The following is a 20,249-nucleotide window of genomic DNA, read 5'->3' as shown; positions in this document are numbered from 1 at the left end:
CGTTGAATAAAAGTCGTGACAGTGGACATCTTTGTCTTGTTCTTGATATTAGAGGAAATGCTTTCAGCTTTTCACCATTGAGTGTGATGTTAGCTGTGGGTTTGCCATATGTGGTCTCTATTTTGTTGAAGTATGTTCCCTCTATGCCTACTTTCTGCAGAGTTTTTATCATGAATGGATGTTGAATTTTATCAAAAGCTTTTTCTGCATCTATTGAGATGATAATATGGCTTTTATTCTTCAGTTTGTTAGTATATATCACATTGACCAATTTGCAGATATTGAAAAGTCCTCACACCCTTGGGATAAATCCCACTTGATCACAGTGTATGATGCTTTTAATGTACTGTTGGAGTCAGTTTGCTAGTATTTTGTTAAGGATTTTTGCATCTATGTTCTTCAGTGATATTGGTCTGTAATTTCCTTTTTGTGTGATATTTTTGTCTGGTTTTGATATCAGGGTGATGGTGGACTCATAGAATGAGTTTAGAAGTATTCCTTTTTCTGAAATTTTTGGAATGGTTTCACAAAGATAGGTGTTAACTCGTCTCTAAATGTTTGGTAGAATTTACCTGTGAAGCCATCTGGTCCTGGACTTTTGTTTGTTGGGAGTTTTTAAATTACTGATTCAATTTCAGTACTTGTAATTGGTCTGTTCATATTTTCTATTTCTTCCTGGTTCAGTCTTGGGAGATTGTACCTTTCTAAAAATTCATTCGTTTCTTCTAGGTTATCCATTTTATTGGCCTATAGTTGCTCATACTAGTCTCTTATGATGCTTTGTATTTCTGTAGTATCAGTTGTAACTTCTCCTTTTTCATTTCTGATTCATTCATTCATTCATGCATTTTCATTTCATTTTATTGATTTGAGCTCTGTTTTTTTTTCTTGATGAATCTGGCTAAAGGTTTATGAATTTTGTTTATCTTTTCAAAGAACTAGCCTTTAGTTTCATTGATCTTTTCTATTGTTAGTCTCTATTTCATCTATTTCTGCTCTGATCTGTATGATTTCTTTCCTTCTACTAACTTTGGGTTTTATTTGTTCTTTCTCTAGTTCCTTTAGGTGTAAGGTTAGATTGTTTATTTGAAATTTTGCTTGTTTCCTGAGGTAAGCTTGTATTGCTATAAACTTCCCTCTTAAAACTGCTTCTGCTGTGTCCCATGGATATTGGATCATCCTATTTTTGTTTTCACTTGTCTCTAGTATTTTTTGATTTCCTCTTTGATTTCATCCGTGATACATTGGTTGTTTAGTAGCATATTGTTTAGCCTCCACGTGTTTGTGTTTTTGCAGTTTTTTTCTTGTAGTTGATTTCTAGTCTCATAGTGTTGTGGTCATAAAAGATGCTTGATATGATTTCAGTTTTCTAAAATTTACTGAGGCTTGTTTTGTGGCCTAACATGTGATCTATCCTGGAGAATGTTCCATGTGCACTTGAAAAGAATGTGTATTTTGCTATTTTCAAATGGAATGCTATACATATATATATATATATATATATATATATATATATATATATATATATACCAATTAAGTCCTGTTGGTCTAATGTGTCATTTAAGGCCTGTGTTTCCCTATTGATTTGCTGTCTGGATGATCTGTCCATTGATGTAAGTGGGGTGTTAAACTCTCCCAATATTATTGTGTTACTGTTGATTTCTCCTTTTATGTCTGTTAACATTTGCCTTACATATTGAGGTGCTCCTATGTTGGGTGCATATATATTTACAATTGTTATATCTTCTTCTTAGATTGATCCCTTTATCATTATATAATGTCCCTCTTTGTCTCTTGTAACAGTCTTTATTTTAAAGTGTATTTTGTCTAGTATAAGTATTGCTACTCTGGCTTTCTTTTGATTTCCATTTGTGTGGAATACCTTTTTCCATGCCCTCACTTTCAGTCTGTATATGTTTCCAGATCTCATATGAGCCTCCTATAAGCAGCATATATACAGGTCTTGTTTTTGTGTCTATTCAGCCACTCTGACTTTTGATTGGAGCATTAGCCAGTTTACTTTTAAGGTAATTATCAATATGTATGTTCTTACTGCCATTTTTTTAATTGTTTTGTATTTGTTTCCATAGGTCTTTTTTCCCCCCTTTTCTTCTTTTGTTCTCTTTGATATGAAGACTATCAGTTATGTTTGGATTCCTTTTTCTTTTTTGTGTGTATATATATTATATTATAGATTTTGGGTTTGCAGTTACCATGAGGTTTTCATATAGCAGTCTGTATATATACATGATTGTGTTAAGTTGCTGATCTCTCAATTTCAAATGCATTTTTAAAACCCTGCATACTGTTTTTGATATCATATTTTGCATCTAATTGTTTTGTGTATCCCTTAACTGCTTATTGTGGATACAGATGATTTTACGACTTTTGTCTTTTAACCTCCCTACTAGCTTTGTGTGAGGGTGATTTCCCTACCTTTACTTATTTTACCAGTGAATTTTTCATTTCATAATTTTCTTGTTTCTAGTTGTGGTCTCTTTCTCACTTAGAGAAATTCCTTTAACATTTGTTGTAAAGCTGGTTTGGTGGTGATGAATTCTTTTAGCTTTTGCTTGTCTGTAAAGCTTTTGATTTCTCCATCAAATCTGAATGAGAGTCTTGCTGGGTAGAGTATTCTTGGTTGTAGGTTTTTCCCTTTCATCGCTTTAAATATATCATGCCACTCCCTTCTGGCCTGCAGAGTTTCTGCTGAAAAATCAGCTGATAGCCTTATGGGACTTCCCTTGTATGTTATTTGTTGCTTTTCCCTTGCTGCTTTTAATATTCTCTCTTTATCTTTAATTTTTGTAATTTTGATTACAGTGTGTCTTGGTGTGTCCCTCTTTGAGTTAATCCTGTATGGGACTCTCTGAGCTTCCTGGACTTGGATGACTGTTTCCTTTCCCAAGTTAGGGAATTTTTCAGCTATTATATCTTCAAATATTTTCTCAGGCCCTTTTTCTCTCTCCTCTCCTTCTGGGACCCCTATAATGTGAATATTAGTGTGCTTGATGTTGTACTACAGGTCTCTTAAACTGTCCTCATTTCTTTTCATTCTTTTTTCTCAGCAGCAGTGATTTCCACTACTCTGTCTTCCAGCTCACTGATCTGTTCTTCTGTATCATTTAGTCTACTATTGATTCCTTCTAGTGTATTTTTCATTTCAGTTATTGTATTCTTCATCTCTGTTTGCTTATTCTTTATATTTTCTAACTCTTTGTTAAAAACTTCTAGCTTCTCAGTCTGTGCAGCCATTCTCCTCCCGAATTCTTTATCTTTACAATCATTACTCTGAACTCTTTCTCAGGTGGATTGCCTATCTCCATTTCACTTAGTTATCCTTCTGGGGTTTTATCTTGTTCCTTTGTCTGGAACGTATTCCTCTACCACCTCATTTTGTCTAAGTTGCTATTTGTATTTTTATGTATGTGGTAAGTTAGTTACATTTCTCGACCTTGGAGAAGTGGCCTTCTGTGGGAGACGTTCTATGCATCCCAGCGGTGCACTCCCCTCTCATCACCCAAGCTCTATGCTCTAGGCTGGTCTAGAGGCTTGTGCAGGCTTCTTGGTGGGAAGGGCCAGTGCCTGACCACTGGTGGGTGCAGCTAGGTTTTGGCCCTCTGGTGGGCAAGGCTGTGTCTGAGGGTGGCTATGGGCTCAGGAAGTCTTTAGGCAGCCTGTCTGCTGATGGGTGGGGCTGTGTTCCCATCCGGTTAGTTTGTCCTGAGGCACCCCAGCACTGGTGCCTGTAGGCTATTGGGCGGGGCCAGGTCTTGGTGCTAAGGAGCCAAGATGGCAGTTGCCAGAAACAGTGTTCATGAATTTGAATATTCTCCAATATGCCACTAGTGTTTATGTCCCCATGGTGAGCCACAGTCACCCCCCACCTCTCTCCAGGAGACCCTCCAAGACCAGCAGGTAGGTCTGGCCCAGGCTTCTATCAAATTACTGAGCTTGCCCTGGGTCCTGGTGCACATGAGATTTTGTGTGTGCCCTTCAAAAGTAAAGTCTCTATTTCCTCCAGTCCTAAGGGGCTCCTGCAGTTAAGCCCCGCTGGCCTTCAGAGCCTAATGCTCTGGGGGCTTATCTTCCTGGTACCGGACCCTCAGGCTGAGGAGCCTGACATGGGTCTCAAACTCTCACTCCTGTGGAAGAATCTCTGCAACATAATTTTTCTCCAGTTTGTGGGTTGCCCACCCAGGAGGTATGGGATTTGACTACATCGAGTGTCCCCCTCTCCTACTTGTCTTGTTGTGGTTCCTTCTTTATGTCTTCAGTTGTAGAAGATCTTTTCTAGTAAGTTCCAGTTTTTTTCATCAATGGTTGTTCTGCCGATAGTTGTGATTTTGGTGTGCTTGTGAGAGGAGGTGAGCTCAGGGTCTTTCTACTCTGCCATCTTGGCCGCTCTCCTGTAATCCAAGTTTTGATGTGAAATTTCACATCTAGGATGAGGGGGAGAAAACATGACTCTTGGCTAGACCTGGCCTATAGGCCACCAATTTGCAGCCTCTGGTTTAACCTAAAGTTTCTTAAGCTCATTTGACCACAGAGCTCTTTGTCCCTAAAACACTCTTTGAGGAAATGCTACCACACATCATTAGCCTGCCCAACCCTTCGAGGAAGCCCCATCATAAGGTCCCTTCCTACACCTAGTCCTCCTTCCCTGATGCAGTCCTCTGACCTAAAGTATGCTCCAGTTACTCTGGATGTGTGATAAATTACTCCAGCACTTGTGACTTAAAACAACAATATTTATTTTGCTCAAAAATCTGCAGTTTGGGTAGGGCTCAGAGAGGATGGCTCATCTTGGTTCCACTATGTGGCTTGAAGGCTGGTAGCAATGGCGAGGGGTTGGAATCATCTAAAGGCACTCCCAGTCACATATCAGAAGGCTTACACTGATAGTCACCCGAAATCTTAGTGTAGTAGATGGCTAAAACACCCACAGGTGGCCTTTCTTTGAGGCCTGGGCTTCCTTCCAACATGGCAGCTAGATTCCAAGGGTGAGTGGCTAGAGAATAAAAGAGAGGCAGGCAGAAACTGTATCACCTTTTAGGATGTAGCCTTAAAATTCCCACCAGTTCACTTCCATTGCATTCTGTTTGTCAGGGCAAGTGTTCAAAGACAGGGCCACAGACTCCACCACTTAATGGAGTGTGGCAAAGTTCTGAAGAGGCTGGGGGACCAGAAACACCACTGTAGCCACTTTTGGAAGATGCAATCTGCCCTAAAAGGAAAGAATAAATATCTTGAATTCCAGATCTTTTATTTACCAATAATAGGGTGATTTTGAGCAAGTAAGTTTATTTCTTTTTGCAATATTTGTTCACCTTCTCTTGAATTGCAGTTACCTCTATTTTTATTTTATCATTGGACGGTGAGCTTCTTGAGAGTAGCATCCACATCTAGGTGTTTTGTGTTGTTTAATATTGCTATGATGCAAGCACAAACATATAGTTTGGGTTTAGCAAATATTTCTAATGCCTTATTTTATAAGGCTGGTAGGGAGTTTCCCAGTGACTTTCCCCACTTGGAGACATGGCTAAAGGAGAAGAAACCCCTTTGGAACGGAGTCACATTGCTTGCCGTTCACTGTTATTCTGTGCCTGTCTCAGCCTAACCAGTGTTGTGGTTGGGCTGGCCCTTGTGTTTCTTACTATGATTGCAAGATGCCCTCAGCAATAACTATCAGGAAACTTTTAAAGAAAAATAAACGTTTATTACTTACAGGTCCTAGAAATTACATGGTACACCTGGGACCACACAGCAAAGTCACAGGTAGAGAGCAAGAACGCAAGCATGGGTCTAGGGTTCTCCTTTTATTGGGTTTGAGAGTGGGGGCCTAGGGTTTCAAGGGCCCACTCTTTATTGGTGAATTTAAAGCATAAGAGTGGGAATTTAAAGCTCCGGAAGAGGAAAAAAAACAATCCTCCCAAATGGTCAGTTGTCAAAGAACTCTAAAACAAAGGAGCCTGGGACGTAAGAGAGGGGGGTGGGGGGGACACAGCTTGGCCCTTTATCTAGTCTTGTAGCTAGCAATGTGTTTATTCGAGATAGCCAACTTTGAAGAGGATGCCATCTTTGGAGCGGGTGCCTCTTTGAAGTGGATACCTCGGCAATCAAAGCTGAAGTCAGGCGCTTGCTTTACGGGAAGTAAAGCTAACAGCCAGGGCTCACACTATAACTATCCACCTGCCCCTTCCCTCCTCACATGATTTGTTGCATGGAACATGAGACAAGGCTCAAACCCAAGGGCCCTCCATATCTCCCCAAGCCTGTGGTAAAGCAGCCCTGTAGTCTCCTGCCCTTAGCAGCCCAGAGAGCAGCCCTGAGACCTACAGGAAATAAGTAGCCTCTGAGAAACTGGCCTCACAAAACCTTACTCCCAAAGCAGCAGCAAACACCAGGCTTAGTCTCCAAACCTCATTTCAGGGCACCTTAAAAGCAGTTCTTTGTTATGAATGCAAATACCACTGGAGCTACAAACAGAGATAGGATCGTGTAAAATTCTGGCTCTGCAAAGGCGTTCATTTGCTAATGAATACCCTAAAAGCCCTTTCAAAAATGACCCCTGCCCATATGGACAACAGGCTTTGTTCATTGTTCTTTAATACTCCATTCCTCCTTGCCACTTGCCAGGTGAAGAAGAATAGAAAGCAAAGAACAGGAAACTCCCTTAGATTCTCTGTTAGAAATGGCTCTTGGTTAGTCTGCTCAAGCTTTGTATTGCATTATCTCCAGCCTCCTGTGCCCGTTCCTCTCCTTCCCATCATTTCAACTTTTCCTCCCCACATTTCTGCAGCTAACAAGCTGGCATGTTGTTTGGTGAGAGCCTCAGGCTGTTTGTCCAGGTGCCTGCCAACATTGGCAGTGATGGCCAACTCCATTATACAGGGAAGCGTATCTAACCCAGAGGCAACTGGAAAATCTCTGTTGAGTGCTGGTACCAATATTTTTGTTTTTCAACACTTCTGAACCACACCGTTTACAGCTTGTGGGACTGCATCCTCTCTCAATCCTAGGAAATATTCTTTTTCATTTACAAATATAAAATAACATTAATTGCCAATTCCTTAGCTCTTATATGTTACAAATTCTAAGCACTTTACATACATTGCCTCACCTAATCCACACAACTGCTCTAAGAGACTTTTTACATTTTACAGACCAGGAAACTGAGTTAGAGAAGTGAAATAAATTGCCAAAAGTCACGACAAGGAGCACAGCCAGGACTGCAGCCTGTTCTACCTGATGCCAAAGCCTGTCTGTTTCCTCCCCTATACTGTTTAGCTTGAGAAAGGTACATGCATGACAGATCCATTTCTTATCTCGTAGAGATTTTATTAATTTTGAACCTTCCTGTTTGATTCAATAAATCAACTCATTAATAACACTGCAAACAAAGACACTCAGGCTTGTAAGAGACCATAGAATTCATTAGGTCAAACTGACCTGTGAATCGTCTGTAGAGCACTCCTCACACTGGGCATTGTGTCTCTGAAGATTTCTAATTCTGGGGAGCCCATCCTTCTGAGGAAGAAGAAGCCCATTCCATTTTCAGCCAGCTTCATGTTGTGTTTGATAAAAATCTGTCCCAGGCTTCCCTGGTGGCACAGTGGTTAAGAATCTGCCTGCCAATGCAGGGGACATGGGTTCAAGCCCTGGTCCGGGAAGATCCCACATGCTGCAGAGCAACTAAGCCCGTGCACCACAACTACTGAGCCTGCGCTCTAGATCCCACGAGCCACAACTACTGAGCCCATGTGCCACAACTACTGAAGCCCACACACCTAGAGCCCTGCTCCACAGCAAGAGAAGCCACCACAATGAGAAGCCCGCACACCGCAACGAAGAATAGCCCGCGCTCACTGCAACTAGAGAAAGCCTGCACGCAGCAATGAAGACCCAACACAGCCAAAAATAAATAAATAAAATAATAAATAAATTTATTAAAAAAAAATCTGTCCCCCGGAACTGCCATTTATTCGTCCTAATTCTGCTGTCTGCAAAAACAAGGCTAAACTGCTTGCTGTGCGCTCAGCACCCCTCTGAGCCTTGCTTTACCAGGTGAATGGCTTCATAAACAGGCTTACTCCTGCCCATCCACTCTTGCCTGTTTGTCAATGACCCTCCCTACGTGGGACACCCAGGGCTGCACCCAGAACTCAAACATTCTGACCAATCAAAATTCTATCCTGTCCCTTGGACCTAGAGATTATCATACTAAGTGAAGTAAGCCAGACAAAGACAAATATCATATGATATCACTTATATGCAGAATCTTTTAAAAAAAAAATGATACAAATGAAGTTGTATACAAAACAGAAACAGACCCACAGAGATAGAAAATAAACTTATGGTTACCAAAGGGGAAAGAGGGAAGGAGGGATAAATTAGGAATTTGGGATTAACATATACACACTACCATATATAAAATAGATAACCAACAAAGACCTACTATATAGCACAGGGAACTATACTCAATATTTTGTAATAACCTATAAGGGAGAAGAATCTGAAAAAAATATATATATGTATGTCTAACTGAATCACTTTGCTGTACACCAGAAACTAACACAACATTGTAAATCAACTGCCCTTCAATTTTTTTTTATTTTATTAAGTTTAAAAAAGAATTCCATCCTTGATCTGGGTGCTGCACATCTTTGATTGCAGCCTCAGGTCGAATATGTTCTTTGGGCAGCCACATGGAATCCTCAACTAACACTGAGCTGTCAGTCAACAAGTGATGTGAGTGGGGACGTTTCAGCCACTATTCACCAGCCTGGGCTACTAGATCCAGGGCAATGAGGTCCCTAACTCATCTGCACATAATTTCACTTCAATGAAAATTGTTTATTGTGGCAAGTACTTTATCCAAACTTGCATAGTGATTTTCATTCCTCACCTTGCAAGGGATACTTTCTTTTCTTTTGCATATGCAGAATGGATTGGTTGGTTGTTTGGTGCGTTTTTTCTTTTTTTTTTAAGTTTTGATCCAATGACAGTTAATCAGTGGATATCTAAAGAGGCAAAAGGAAAGTCAGACTCCTCACAAGCAGAATTGACATGTAATCTCACATAGATCAGTTCCTTCACAACACAACCCCAGGGTGTTTCTAAGCAACTTATGTTTGACCCACAAAATTGAAAGGAACTCTATTTAAATTCAAGATAACCAAAATAGACTAGTGAATGGGAGCTGATAATATGCTGCTATCCCTTAAAATTCCCTGGTTCTAAATTAAATTGCTTATTTTCTTATTCTTTATATTTTAATTAGTATTTAATTTTGTCATGGTTCTTATAGAATTTTTTTTAATTAATTAATTTATTTATTTATGGCTGTGTTGGGTCTTCGTTTCTGTGTGAGGGCTTTCTCCAGTTGCGGCAAGCGGGGGCCACTCTTCATCGCGGTGCACGGGCCTCTCACCATCGCGGCCTCTCTTGTTGCGGAGCACAGACTCCAGACACGCAGGCTCAGTAGTTGTGGCTCACGGGCCCAGTTGCTCCGCGGCATGTGGGATCTTCCCAGACCAGGGCTCGAACCCGTGTCCCCTGCATTGGCAGGCAGACTCTCAACCACTGCGCCACCAGGGAAGCCCTAGAAATTTTTATATACTAGTTTTACAATCAAAAAGTGAAAGGAAAATGTCAAACATACTTTCAGAGAAATGTTTTAAAGTATATAATTTTTGGAGATCAGTGAACAGGCTAGAAGCCCCCCTCCAAAAAAAAAAGGGGATCCTGGACCATGATGTCCCTTCCCCCTTATTCTGATCTTCTGAGTTAATCTGCACAGACAAAGAAGCCTGAGCTATTATCGAATGAGCTCGGTCTTCTCACTTTACAAATTATAAAAAATAACGTACAGACGGGTTTAAATGACTTGCTCAAGTTCACAGGGATAATGGCAGCTGCTAGCACATACATCTTTTCTTCCAAACCACTGATCGAGAATATCGGTATTGGAATTCAGAGAGGTAAGAGATTGCCGTAGTGTAGGGTGTTCGGAGAAAACGTCACGGAGGAATTGAAACTGAAAAGATGTAAGCTTATTTTAAGCAAATCTTACTTTTTCACTAAAATAATACATGGTAGCAATAGAAGATTTGGGAAATGCTGAAAAGTACAAGGGAAGGTGGTGAGGCAAATTCCTCATATAATCCCAACCCATGAACTCAGTACCGTGGGTGCATTTCTCCATAGTCTTTTTTTCCTCACACATTACTTGTTTTCTATCATTGTGATCATACTACATATCAAGGAACATTATAAATCAAGGCCTATTCCATGTTGTAATAAACTCTTCATAAATACCATTTTAATTGCCACATAACAGTCCATTTTTGCAATAATCTTCTTAACCTTGCTCTTATTTTTGAATAATTAGGCAGAAAGGAAAAATTTAACTGAAGAGGGGAAAGGTATCTAGAAGAGGGTGTGTACTGATATATACAGAAAATTAAAACACCAAAATACTCACAGATGTGTATTTGAGCTTTGAGGTTATGGGTGATTTTTGTTTCATTCTTTATATTTTTCTCAATGGTACAAAAGCACTAGTAGGCACACCTACTTTTATTGAGCATTTACCATATGCTCTATGCCACAGACACACTTTCTTTTTCAGTCCTAATAACGACTAACCAAGACCACTAGTCTATCTTCGTTTCAAGGATAAGGAAAATGAGACCTGGAGATATTAAGGGACTTGCAGAAGGCCAGTGATGGAGCCAGAATTTGTTCCCAGGGTCATATGAGGAGAAAGTGTTTGTTCTTAACCGCCATACTGCACAGCCCAAGTTTTTAATGAATATCTACCATTGTTATAATCAGAAAGCTATTTTAAAAATGAAAATGGATTGCAAACAATAGCTCGTTTCTGGTGTAAGCAGATAATTTATTACCTAGAGAGTGTAAAAAACAATCCACCAGTATCCCAGAACAGCTAAGAAAATCATCAATATGTAAAATCTCCTCCGTCATGTCTAAAATGTTTAAAATTCAAATATGTTTCAGGTTTCTCTGAAATTGATTAGGAATAGAAAAGAAGCAGTGTTAATTGCACTTACATGAATGAAGTCTGGATTCTGAGACCAGATGAAAATTGATTGTGCTAAAAGTAGTCTTCTGTAATTAAATGAAACTGTGCAGGTGCACTTTAATTAGTCAGCAGAACTTATTCTAAGTGGTAACAGTCAGTCCTGGTGTATCTCATGAAATTAGGGCCTGACAGCTCCACCTCAACTGAGGTTCTCTTTCCACAGCAGTCTTATTTATTCATCTACTGCTCTAATTTGAAACTGCAGGAAAGGTGACTTTTGTAATGGAGATGCACACATTACAAAATCTTCCTCTTTCTTTCATTCAAAAGACTTGTAATCGCTTTAGATTCCAAGGAATCTCACTAAGGGAAGTTAACTACCTTAGAAAGTACTTGAAGTCCTTGGTATTTCACATCACCCATCAGGGGGCTTCAGAAAGTCAGTAAACATTATAAAATTCACTTGATAGATTTCTCTTTGTTTCTATGCAGACAAGCTCAACCTGCATCTTTAAAAAGCTATTCAAGAAAGCGTCTCCTCAGTATCTAAATGTGCAGGTTTCCTGGTATTTTAAAAAGGAAAGATAATTTTTCTTTTTATTATTTTTTAACCTTTCTTAAATTATAAAAAAAAAATACTTATAGAAAATTCAGGAAGTACAGAAGAGCAAAAAAAGTGAGAAAAACATCACCCGTCATCCCTTCATTCAAAGACAGATTACTCCTAACATGGTAGGATATTTCCTTCTAGTGTTTTATCTAGCTGTTGTGTATCTGAGATCATTCTGTTGGCACAATTTGGTATTCTACTAGAAAGACTCTTTGAAAAAGAAATTTTGAATTTTATTCCTAACCTTAACCTGGATAAGTGGTGTCCATTCCATGGGCTTCTAGCATATCAGACACAGATTATCAAGATGCCTGCTGTCCTGGGCCTTTGTTGAGGGAAGGCCTCTACTGAAGGCACAGGACCCGTATCTGGGGTAGGAGTGAGTATTCTGGACATAATAAAGAAGGAGAACAAAAAGTACTATTTATTACTTGGTAGCCTGGGATTAATCACATTGGGCTGGCCCTTTTTCCCTGCATGTGTGTATTCAGAAGAAATAAGCTTATAATGATCATTCAGAGCAACTTTGAAGAAGAGGTCCCACCACAGAACAACCACCACCCAGGCATGAGGGTGGAGTAGAGGGTGAGACTGGGAGGATTAAAAGGTAAAGAACAACCTTTGATTGGATGTCAACAAGTCACAGAATTTAGAATCACAGAAATTGAGATTTGCAGAGAAATTGGATCTCAGTCCCAGACTCAGGTGTTCAAGGAATACCCATTTCTTTGTTTCCTTTAAGGAAAATAAAGTGGTTTCCAAGCATCTCTTTTACCAAACCGGCAGGGAACTTAGTCTCAGGCACCAAATATGGAAGCCTCATGTGGTGCCAGAAGACAAGGACAGAGCCTCCATCCTCTTGTCTGTCATGCTGACTGCTAACAGCCAACCAAGCCCCAAGTGGTTCCTCGAAATCCAGTTTCTCTCTATTCCTCTGCCACATGAGGATCAGAGTTCCTAGCACACCCTCTGTCATCCTCTCGGAGGTCGGGCCAACTTGCCAGGGAAATACCTAAAACCTAGGCATCATCTCCCACTCCTCTCAGAACCCACCACCCTCCTTCTCTTTTCCTGCCCCTGCAAATTCCCCCTCCTCTCTTAAGTTCTTTATGATACTTGCCTCTTTTTCCTCCCCCGCCCCCAGGACACCTCAGGTACTCTCTTCAGGCTTAGTAAAGTAGAAGCCAACCAGGGACAGATCTTGAAGAAAAATTCTGCCCCAGTCCAGGAACACACACCTCCCCTGAAGTAAAGGAGAGCTAATGGCCTGGTTTCCCTTTTGGAAGACTTGAAAGTCATAAAGAGGAAAACACAAAGCAGTATTTTTCAAAAAATCATCCTGCCATAGAAAAGACCTTGAAGGGCTTCACTGGTGGCGCAGTGGTTGGGAAACCGCCTGCCAATGCAGGGGACGTGGGTTCGAGCCCTGGTCCAGGAAGATCCCACATGCCGCAGAGCAACTAAGCCCACGAGCCACAACTACTGAGCCCTCGTGCCACAACTACTGAAGCCCGTGTGCCTAGAGCCCGTGATCCACAACAAGAGAAGCCACCGCAATGAGAAGCCCGCGGACCACAACGAAGAGTAGCCCCTGCTCGCTGCAACTAGAGAAAGTCGGCTCGCAGCAACCAAGACCCAACGCAGCCAAAAATAAATACATACATACATACATACATACCTTGAAGAAGACTCAGTCGAGTTCACACCCAAAGCTGGTCTCCTTCATTCTTTAGCACCAGGAAGCCACGTTTGCCATAAGGTGATGAGCATGAGCTTAGAATGCAGACTGTGGTTCAGATCCTGTGCAATCCCAGCTTTATGACCATAACCCTCTAGACTCAGTTTTCTCCTAGCACAGCGCTTGGCACGAAGTAGGATCAACCAATGTTGCTTTCTCTTGTCCATGGCCAGCTGCCTCCCCAAGTCACTGCCCAGCCAGTCCCAAAGCAGTTGCTCTAATTCCTCATAGCCTAGGAGCAACTCTAGGAGAGACTGCCCTTCCTAAAATGTGTGCCTGGTACCCACACTTGAAACTGTTCAAGGAATGGATTTATAGCTGAATTTGGTTTATGTGATCCTGGTTCCTCAGATGGTAACTGTTTTCCTCCTGGAGAAAGTAAGAACTAATCTAATTCGACACTTTGAGCACAGAGTGACTTCCAGAAGCTCTTCAACCGTGAGTATCATTGGATGTGGCCAGTTTGAACACTTTATTCCTCCTCAGAACTCATTTTTATCTATGAGGAAAACTGTCTCTCTGGAAATAAACCAAATTATATAGCATGTTCTTAAATATATCTCTCCATTTTTCCTGTCTCCTAGTCAGATACAGAGTTTTGGGATAAGATGCAAGCAGAATGGGAAGAAATGGCCCGGAGGAACTGGATATCGGAGAACCAAGAAGCCCAGAACCAGGTTACAATCTCAGCTAGCGAGAAGGTGATCATTTCTCTTCTTAATATATGCTGACCAGTTTTCTCAACCTCTGTGGATCATATTTTTATAAATTAGTTGATAACTATTTTGTGAAAAAAATCCAAGAATTAAACAGACAATTTCATGTCAATCTGACCTATAAGAAATTCTGGCACATGAAAACAGCGTAATCTTCCAATGCGTGAAAGCAGCAAAGCTGGAATGGAATACCCTTATTTTTTATCAATGTTAAGACAGTTTGGCAGCCAACCAGAGCTTGGCCAGTTACTGAACTAACACTGAGGGCGGGTTAGAACAAGAACTGGGCTAGTCCCACAATGCCTGAGCCACGTCAATAAGCTGACAGAAGTGATATCAGTGGGCAGGGGGGTGAAAAGGGGGGCTTAGGGCTGTATTTCACAGGTGGTCTTTATGCAGCTAGCGAAGAACTCAGTGGAAAAGATACACTTCACACAACCAGGTCAGGTCCCAAGGGGATTCCTCAGAGATATTCCCCTGAGAAGAGCCCCAGCAAATATGTGAGTACAGTCAACAGCCAGTCAAATTACCCATGAAGTCCCAGTTGCTCTAGGATTTATGCTTTTAAAAGCACTTGGAAAAAAGAAAACACTTGAGAAATAAGTTTAAATGACTTGAAAGAAAGAGATGGAAAGATTGAATTTTCTTTCACAGGGGAAACATAAATATATACATGTTTATGTTATGGTATTTTGTGGTAGAGGAATTCTCAGTCATACTCAGTTCTGGATAACTTCCATGATATTTAGTTCAACCCAACAAATTTTACTGTTTGCTCTGGATACTGGGGACTATGATGAATAGTCTCTGATCTTGTGGGATTAGCAATCTATGTAGTCGTTGAAATGTCTTTCTCCTTCCAGTATTCTCTGTCCCACAGTAGCTGAGGCAAAAATCTCATAAAATCAGATCAACCATCTCATTAAAACTAATTAAGTTCATTTTCCACAAAGAAATCGAGAGTGAGAAGAGAGAACATTGATGTAGAACATCAGTCTCTGGGCTGTAATCCATGGACCAGAGCTCCCCACTCCCAGGGCCCCATATCCCTAACCCCACTGCATAAGCTGGTCATACCCTGTGGATTTTGACAAAGAGTTTTGTCTTTCTAAGCACCTATGGAGAATGAAGGTCTCCATGTGATGTATTTAAAAACCTTAGTAGCATCATCAACAGACTAGCTTATTTGTATCTATCAAATTGGAAGGATTTTATGACAATCTCTGCTACTAAGATTGCAACAAATAATATCTCTGATACTTCTGATGAGAGTCTAAGTCAGGACATACTTTCTCAAAAACAATTCAGCTACATATATCAAGGGTCTCAAAATAGTTCATAGCCTTTAGCATAATAAATCCTTCTAGAAGTCTATCCTAAGGTAATAATCACATGCAGACAAAGATTTGAGCATGTGGCTTTCATTGTAGCTTTACTTATTGATAGCAACAACAAAAAATTGGCGGTAACCTGAATGTCCATCAAAAGAGGATTGATTAATTTTTAGCATAATATAAATAACTTTAATAACTAAAATTAAGTGGGGCTTAAGCTACAAACCTGCATGTATAGTATGAACTTAGTTAACTTATATACTCAGAAAAATACTAGAAGATTATTTGTACATTCTGTATTGTTTAAATTTTTTCAATAAAAGATGGTAACTTTAAAGCATACGTTCTCAGTGGAGAGATACAGCCCCCCAGTGGGACAAAACCTGGTTTGAGGAGTAGAAGGTGAAAAAAATCTTAGATATTACAATGGTTTGTAGCCCTCCAAAGGGCCACTGTATATAAACAGATGTACAGTATGTGGTATTAACATTTCAAGGAAGTGAGTGGCAGCACTTAGCAAAAATATGTCCCAAAAGTCAGTATTTTAAAAATCTTGTGAGGAAATGGCTAAAACAAAAAGAACAAAAGAAATACCAGAAGGAAAACAAACTCCAAAATATTAGCAGTGATCATATTTAAGTCATGACATTATAGGTAACTTTTTGTTTCTTTTCATATTATTCGATAACAAAATAAGGTTATCTAACATTTACACAATGAAAACGTACCACAGTCGAAATAAGGGGAACAACAGCAATTTATACTTCATTGAAATTAATCAGATAATTTAAATAAAATTAATTGAATTCAAATTCAAAAAGAACTGACTGACTATAACAATGAAGAGTGAAATCAATGGATCTGTGTTGGCCCCTCTGTGTTGTAGGGATATTACTTTCACACTGAAAACCCCTTCAAGGACTGGCCTGGAGCATTTGAAGAAGGCTTAAAAAGGCTGAAGGAAGGGGACCTGCCAGTTACCATCCTGTTCATGGAGGCGGCAATTCTTCAGGACCCTGGAGATGCAGAGGTGTCATTTCCCTTCCTCCTGCCAGGCTTGGAAAGGGGCGGACAGAGGGTGACAGAGAGTTCTGCTAGGTGGCAGAGTAAAGTTTCATCAAGTAAAGTTTCCCAAAGGAGTTAACGTGGCTAAGCCTGATATGTGTTTGAAAGTTACAAATAGGTACCTATTTTCTAACCAAATTTGCAGTGTCGACAGTGCCCAAAAATAAAAGGTGGAGACAAGAAACGAAAAACCAAAACTGCCAACCTAGAGGCTCAGCAGTAGTTTTCACGGGGCAGAGTATAGTTTTGTCTGGGTCTAGAGCCACACCATATCTCACTCTTGATTTACTCACTCAGCATTTATTGAGCACATATCATGTCCCGAGAATTGTGCCAGGAATTGGCTTAAATTTTTTTTTTAATAAATTTATTTATTTATTTTTATTTTTGGCTGCATTGGGTCTTCGTTGCGGTGCGCGGGCTTCTCATTGCAGTGGCTTCTCTTATTGCAGAGCACGGGCTCTAGGCACCTGGGCTTCAGCAGTTGTGGCTCGCGGGCTCTAGAGCTCAGGCTCAGTAGTTGTGGCTCACGGGCTTAGTTGCTCTGCAGCATGTGGGGTCTTCCCGGACCAGGGCTCGAACCCGTGTCCCCTGCATTGGCAGGCAGATTCTTAACCACTGCACCACCAGGGAAGTCCTAAAATATTGAAGAGGTAGAAAAAATGGACCAGTTGAAAGGACAGATTTGTGCTCTATCTGGAAGACAAGTCAATAAATCAATGTAGTGTAATAAATGCAGTGTTCAGAGTACGCACAGGAGAGCCGAGAGCAAGGGTTCTGACCCAGCCTTCCCTTCCAAGTGAATCCAAAGTTGAATTTTGAGGGAGAGAGGATTAAAAACTGCAGGGGAGTCCAGCTGTTGTTAAGAGGGAATGGTTTGTGGGTGGGCAGAGGGACAGGAAACATTGGATCCATGGTGAGAGGGGAGGAGACAGTGGCAGGAGAGGGGGGAAGAAGAGGTAGCCAAGAGTTGAACTTCATCCTGAAAGCCATGGGGAACCACTGTGGGAGAGGGACACGATCAGATTCGCACGTTAGAAAAGCCCCTTTCTCTGAGACATGAAGCGTGAGTGGAGATGGAGACTGGGAGACACCAAAGAGGCTTCTGCAATTTTATCTTGGTCCACTAATTTTCCCAAACTGCAAAGGCCTGTAATAAGACACTGGCAGGTATCAAAGCTTCTTTTTCAGTTTGTAATTTTCGGGAAACATCTTCTAGGGGGATATTCCCAGAGGAATTTGCAGAAATGTATTATATATGCAGTGCTGAGAAGGCAGTACAGAATAGTGGTTAAGCCTCTGGGCTCTGCTATCCTAACCATGTGGGTTCAAATCCCTGCTCTACCACTTGTTAGCCACGAGCCACGTGATCTGGGACAAGCCATTTAAACCCTCTAAGGTTCAGTTTCCTCACATGTAAAATGGAAATCACAATTATAACTATCTCATTGGGTGTCGTGAGGATAAGTTCATACAAATAAAATGCCCAGTTTAGTGCCTGGCACATCAATATTTAGCCTTTATCAATATTATTGGTTGTACTTAGTTTGTATAGAAAGAACGAGTAAACTAATTATTGATACTACTTAAAGCGCCTAGTATCTTGTTAGTCAAAATGTTGACAGTGAAATGAGATTGAATTGAGAGTTGGAATTCTGAACCAAAATATTGGAATTTTTAAAAGATCTAAATATCAATGTAGAAGAGAAAGTCATTGCGTTAAGAGGAAACTACAACCCTCCCAACAAAATAGTGTCATCTTACATTTCTAAATGCTATGTGTTTTCATATATATTATATCATTTGATGCAACAATCCTGGGAAGTTTAATAAAAAGGTATACATTATTATCCCAGGTTCGTAACTGAGAAAATGAGGACACTTGGTAACTGATGGATCCTAGACCAGGACCCAGGGCTTCTCAATCGACGGAGAGCCCAATGCTAAGATAATGGACGATCTGTGAATGGTGAAAATGACACCACACCCAAAGGCTAGGAAGATGCCCCCAGAGAAAGACTGTTTCATCAATCTTTTCTTAAGAAGCATTCTAAGATATATGAAAGGTGAAATCAAATTAGAAGCTGCTCTGTATATATTTGAAAGATTTAAAAGAATCACTGATATTCTGGGGGGAGAAATACTCAGTATTTTTTATGAGTTTGTATGGTATGTGTAATCATAACCCATGAGGGAAAAAGCTGATACAATTTTTACAGCACTTTAAGATGACTCCATATGTTTTCATGGAGTTCTGTTTTAAAATGTTCATAGCATTGCTTCTCAAAGAAGAGAGTTATGCAAACCTTTTAAAATCCCTAAGACTCTGATACACCCCCAGTAAATCTGAGGACAATGTGTGTAATGAGAGGTTTTGTTGATGTGTACTGCGCTTGTAATGGTGTGAGAATGACTGTTCTTATAAGTATATAAGTAGAAATATTTTATATTAAAAATTTTCATTCCAGATGCGGAAAACGTTATCTGTTTGAAGATATTCTTTACATTATTGGCCATTGCAAAGGATTAGAAACAACGTAGAGCAACAAGGGAGTTGGTTGAGGGAATAATGGGATATCTGTTTAACAGAATTTAAATTAAAAAATATAAGGGAGATTTTATAAAAACATGAAAGTGCTGATAATGTAATATAAAGTGTAAATGTAGGCTATGAAATTATATATACATTATATTGCATTTTATATGTGTTTTATGCTTTTTAACAATGATTATATTAAGTGATGAACACATTGTAGCGGGGTTCATTTTGTTTCCCCTAGTTCCTAAATTTCCTGTTACCTCTTATAATAACTGCTTGACTTTCATTTATACAAACTAATTCTATTTTGTACATCTTGAGGTTCCTTATTGTAAACTTTAGACTATTTAGCTACATTTCTGAGTTATTTTTCTACCTCTTTTCCTGATAGATGCATCGTTTTATATATTTATCTTTTGCTTTTAAGATACCTAATATCATGAAATCTCAGAAACTCAGAGGTTTCCATGAGCCACAGGAGAGAATAAATACTTAGAGTTTGTAAATAATGACAGAGAATCTTGACCCATATGTCACAAGGGAGTTTGAATGAAGAAATGCGTGTGATGTTTTTCCCTTTTACAAGACTCTTACACCCGAGACAGGCTGCTCTGCACAGAGGGATCTGTCACATGTAAACGAACCAACTAAAGCACATGAGTGATTCTGCTTCCTCTTGTAATGTTGACATCAGTTGTTTTTTGTAGGCATGGCAGTTCCTCGGGATAACCCAGGCAGAGAATGAAAATGAACAAGCAGCTATTGTCGCCCTCCAGAGGTAGATGAAGCTAAGTGCAAAATCGTGGGCCTGGTGGACACTTGTTAATGGACTTCCTGTGGTTTCAGATTTGTCCTTTGACCGTTAAGTACACTGTAAAAATGTGACCAGGATAAGTGCCAAGATGCCACATATTACTTCCATTTAGCTCTGGAAAACAATTTATGAAGAAATCGTGTTCTTAAATCACAGTGTTTTACCAACTACAAATTGGCCTTCATTGGCACAAAAGAGTCTATGTCAAACGCAGTCATAAAGTAGACTCATTGAATCAACAGTTCTTTTTAGCTTTCTAGCCTTTTGTGGCATCTGAAAGTTTTCTTCAGGAAAAACATACTCAAAATAATCTCAATGTAATTTTAGTTCCATGTGTCTACGGAGAATCTCCTGAGATAGTTTCAGCATCCTGAGCCCCTGACTAA

General features: G+C 40.1%; 1 protein-coding gene across 1 annotated transcript in view; it reads left to right on the top strand.

Annotated features, from left to right (window-relative positions):
• The window catches only part of PEX5L (peroxisomal biogenesis factor 5 like), a 182,772-nt gene that overhangs the window by 151,906 nt on the left and 10,617 nt on the right, over positions 1-20,249 (top strand). Inside the window, exons 9-11 of the mRNA XM_068545420.1 lie at positions 13,980-14,096; positions 16,332-16,475; positions 19,757-19,827. Coding sequence (XP_068401521.1) covers positions 13,980-14,096; positions 16,332-16,475; positions 19,757-19,827 — 332 coding nt within the window. The remainder of the gene's footprint in view (positions 1-13,979; positions 14,097-16,331; positions 16,476-19,756; positions 19,828-20,249) is intronic.

This window comes from Eschrichtius robustus, chromosome 6, assembly GCF_028021215.1.
Source record: "Eschrichtius robustus isolate mEscRob2 chromosome 6, mEscRob2.pri, whole genome shotgun sequence".
Taxonomy (NCBI): domain Eukaryota; kingdom Metazoa; phylum Chordata; class Mammalia; order Artiodactyla; family Eschrichtiidae; genus Eschrichtius; species Eschrichtius robustus.
This window is presented reverse-complemented; position numbering and strand designations above follow the sequence as displayed.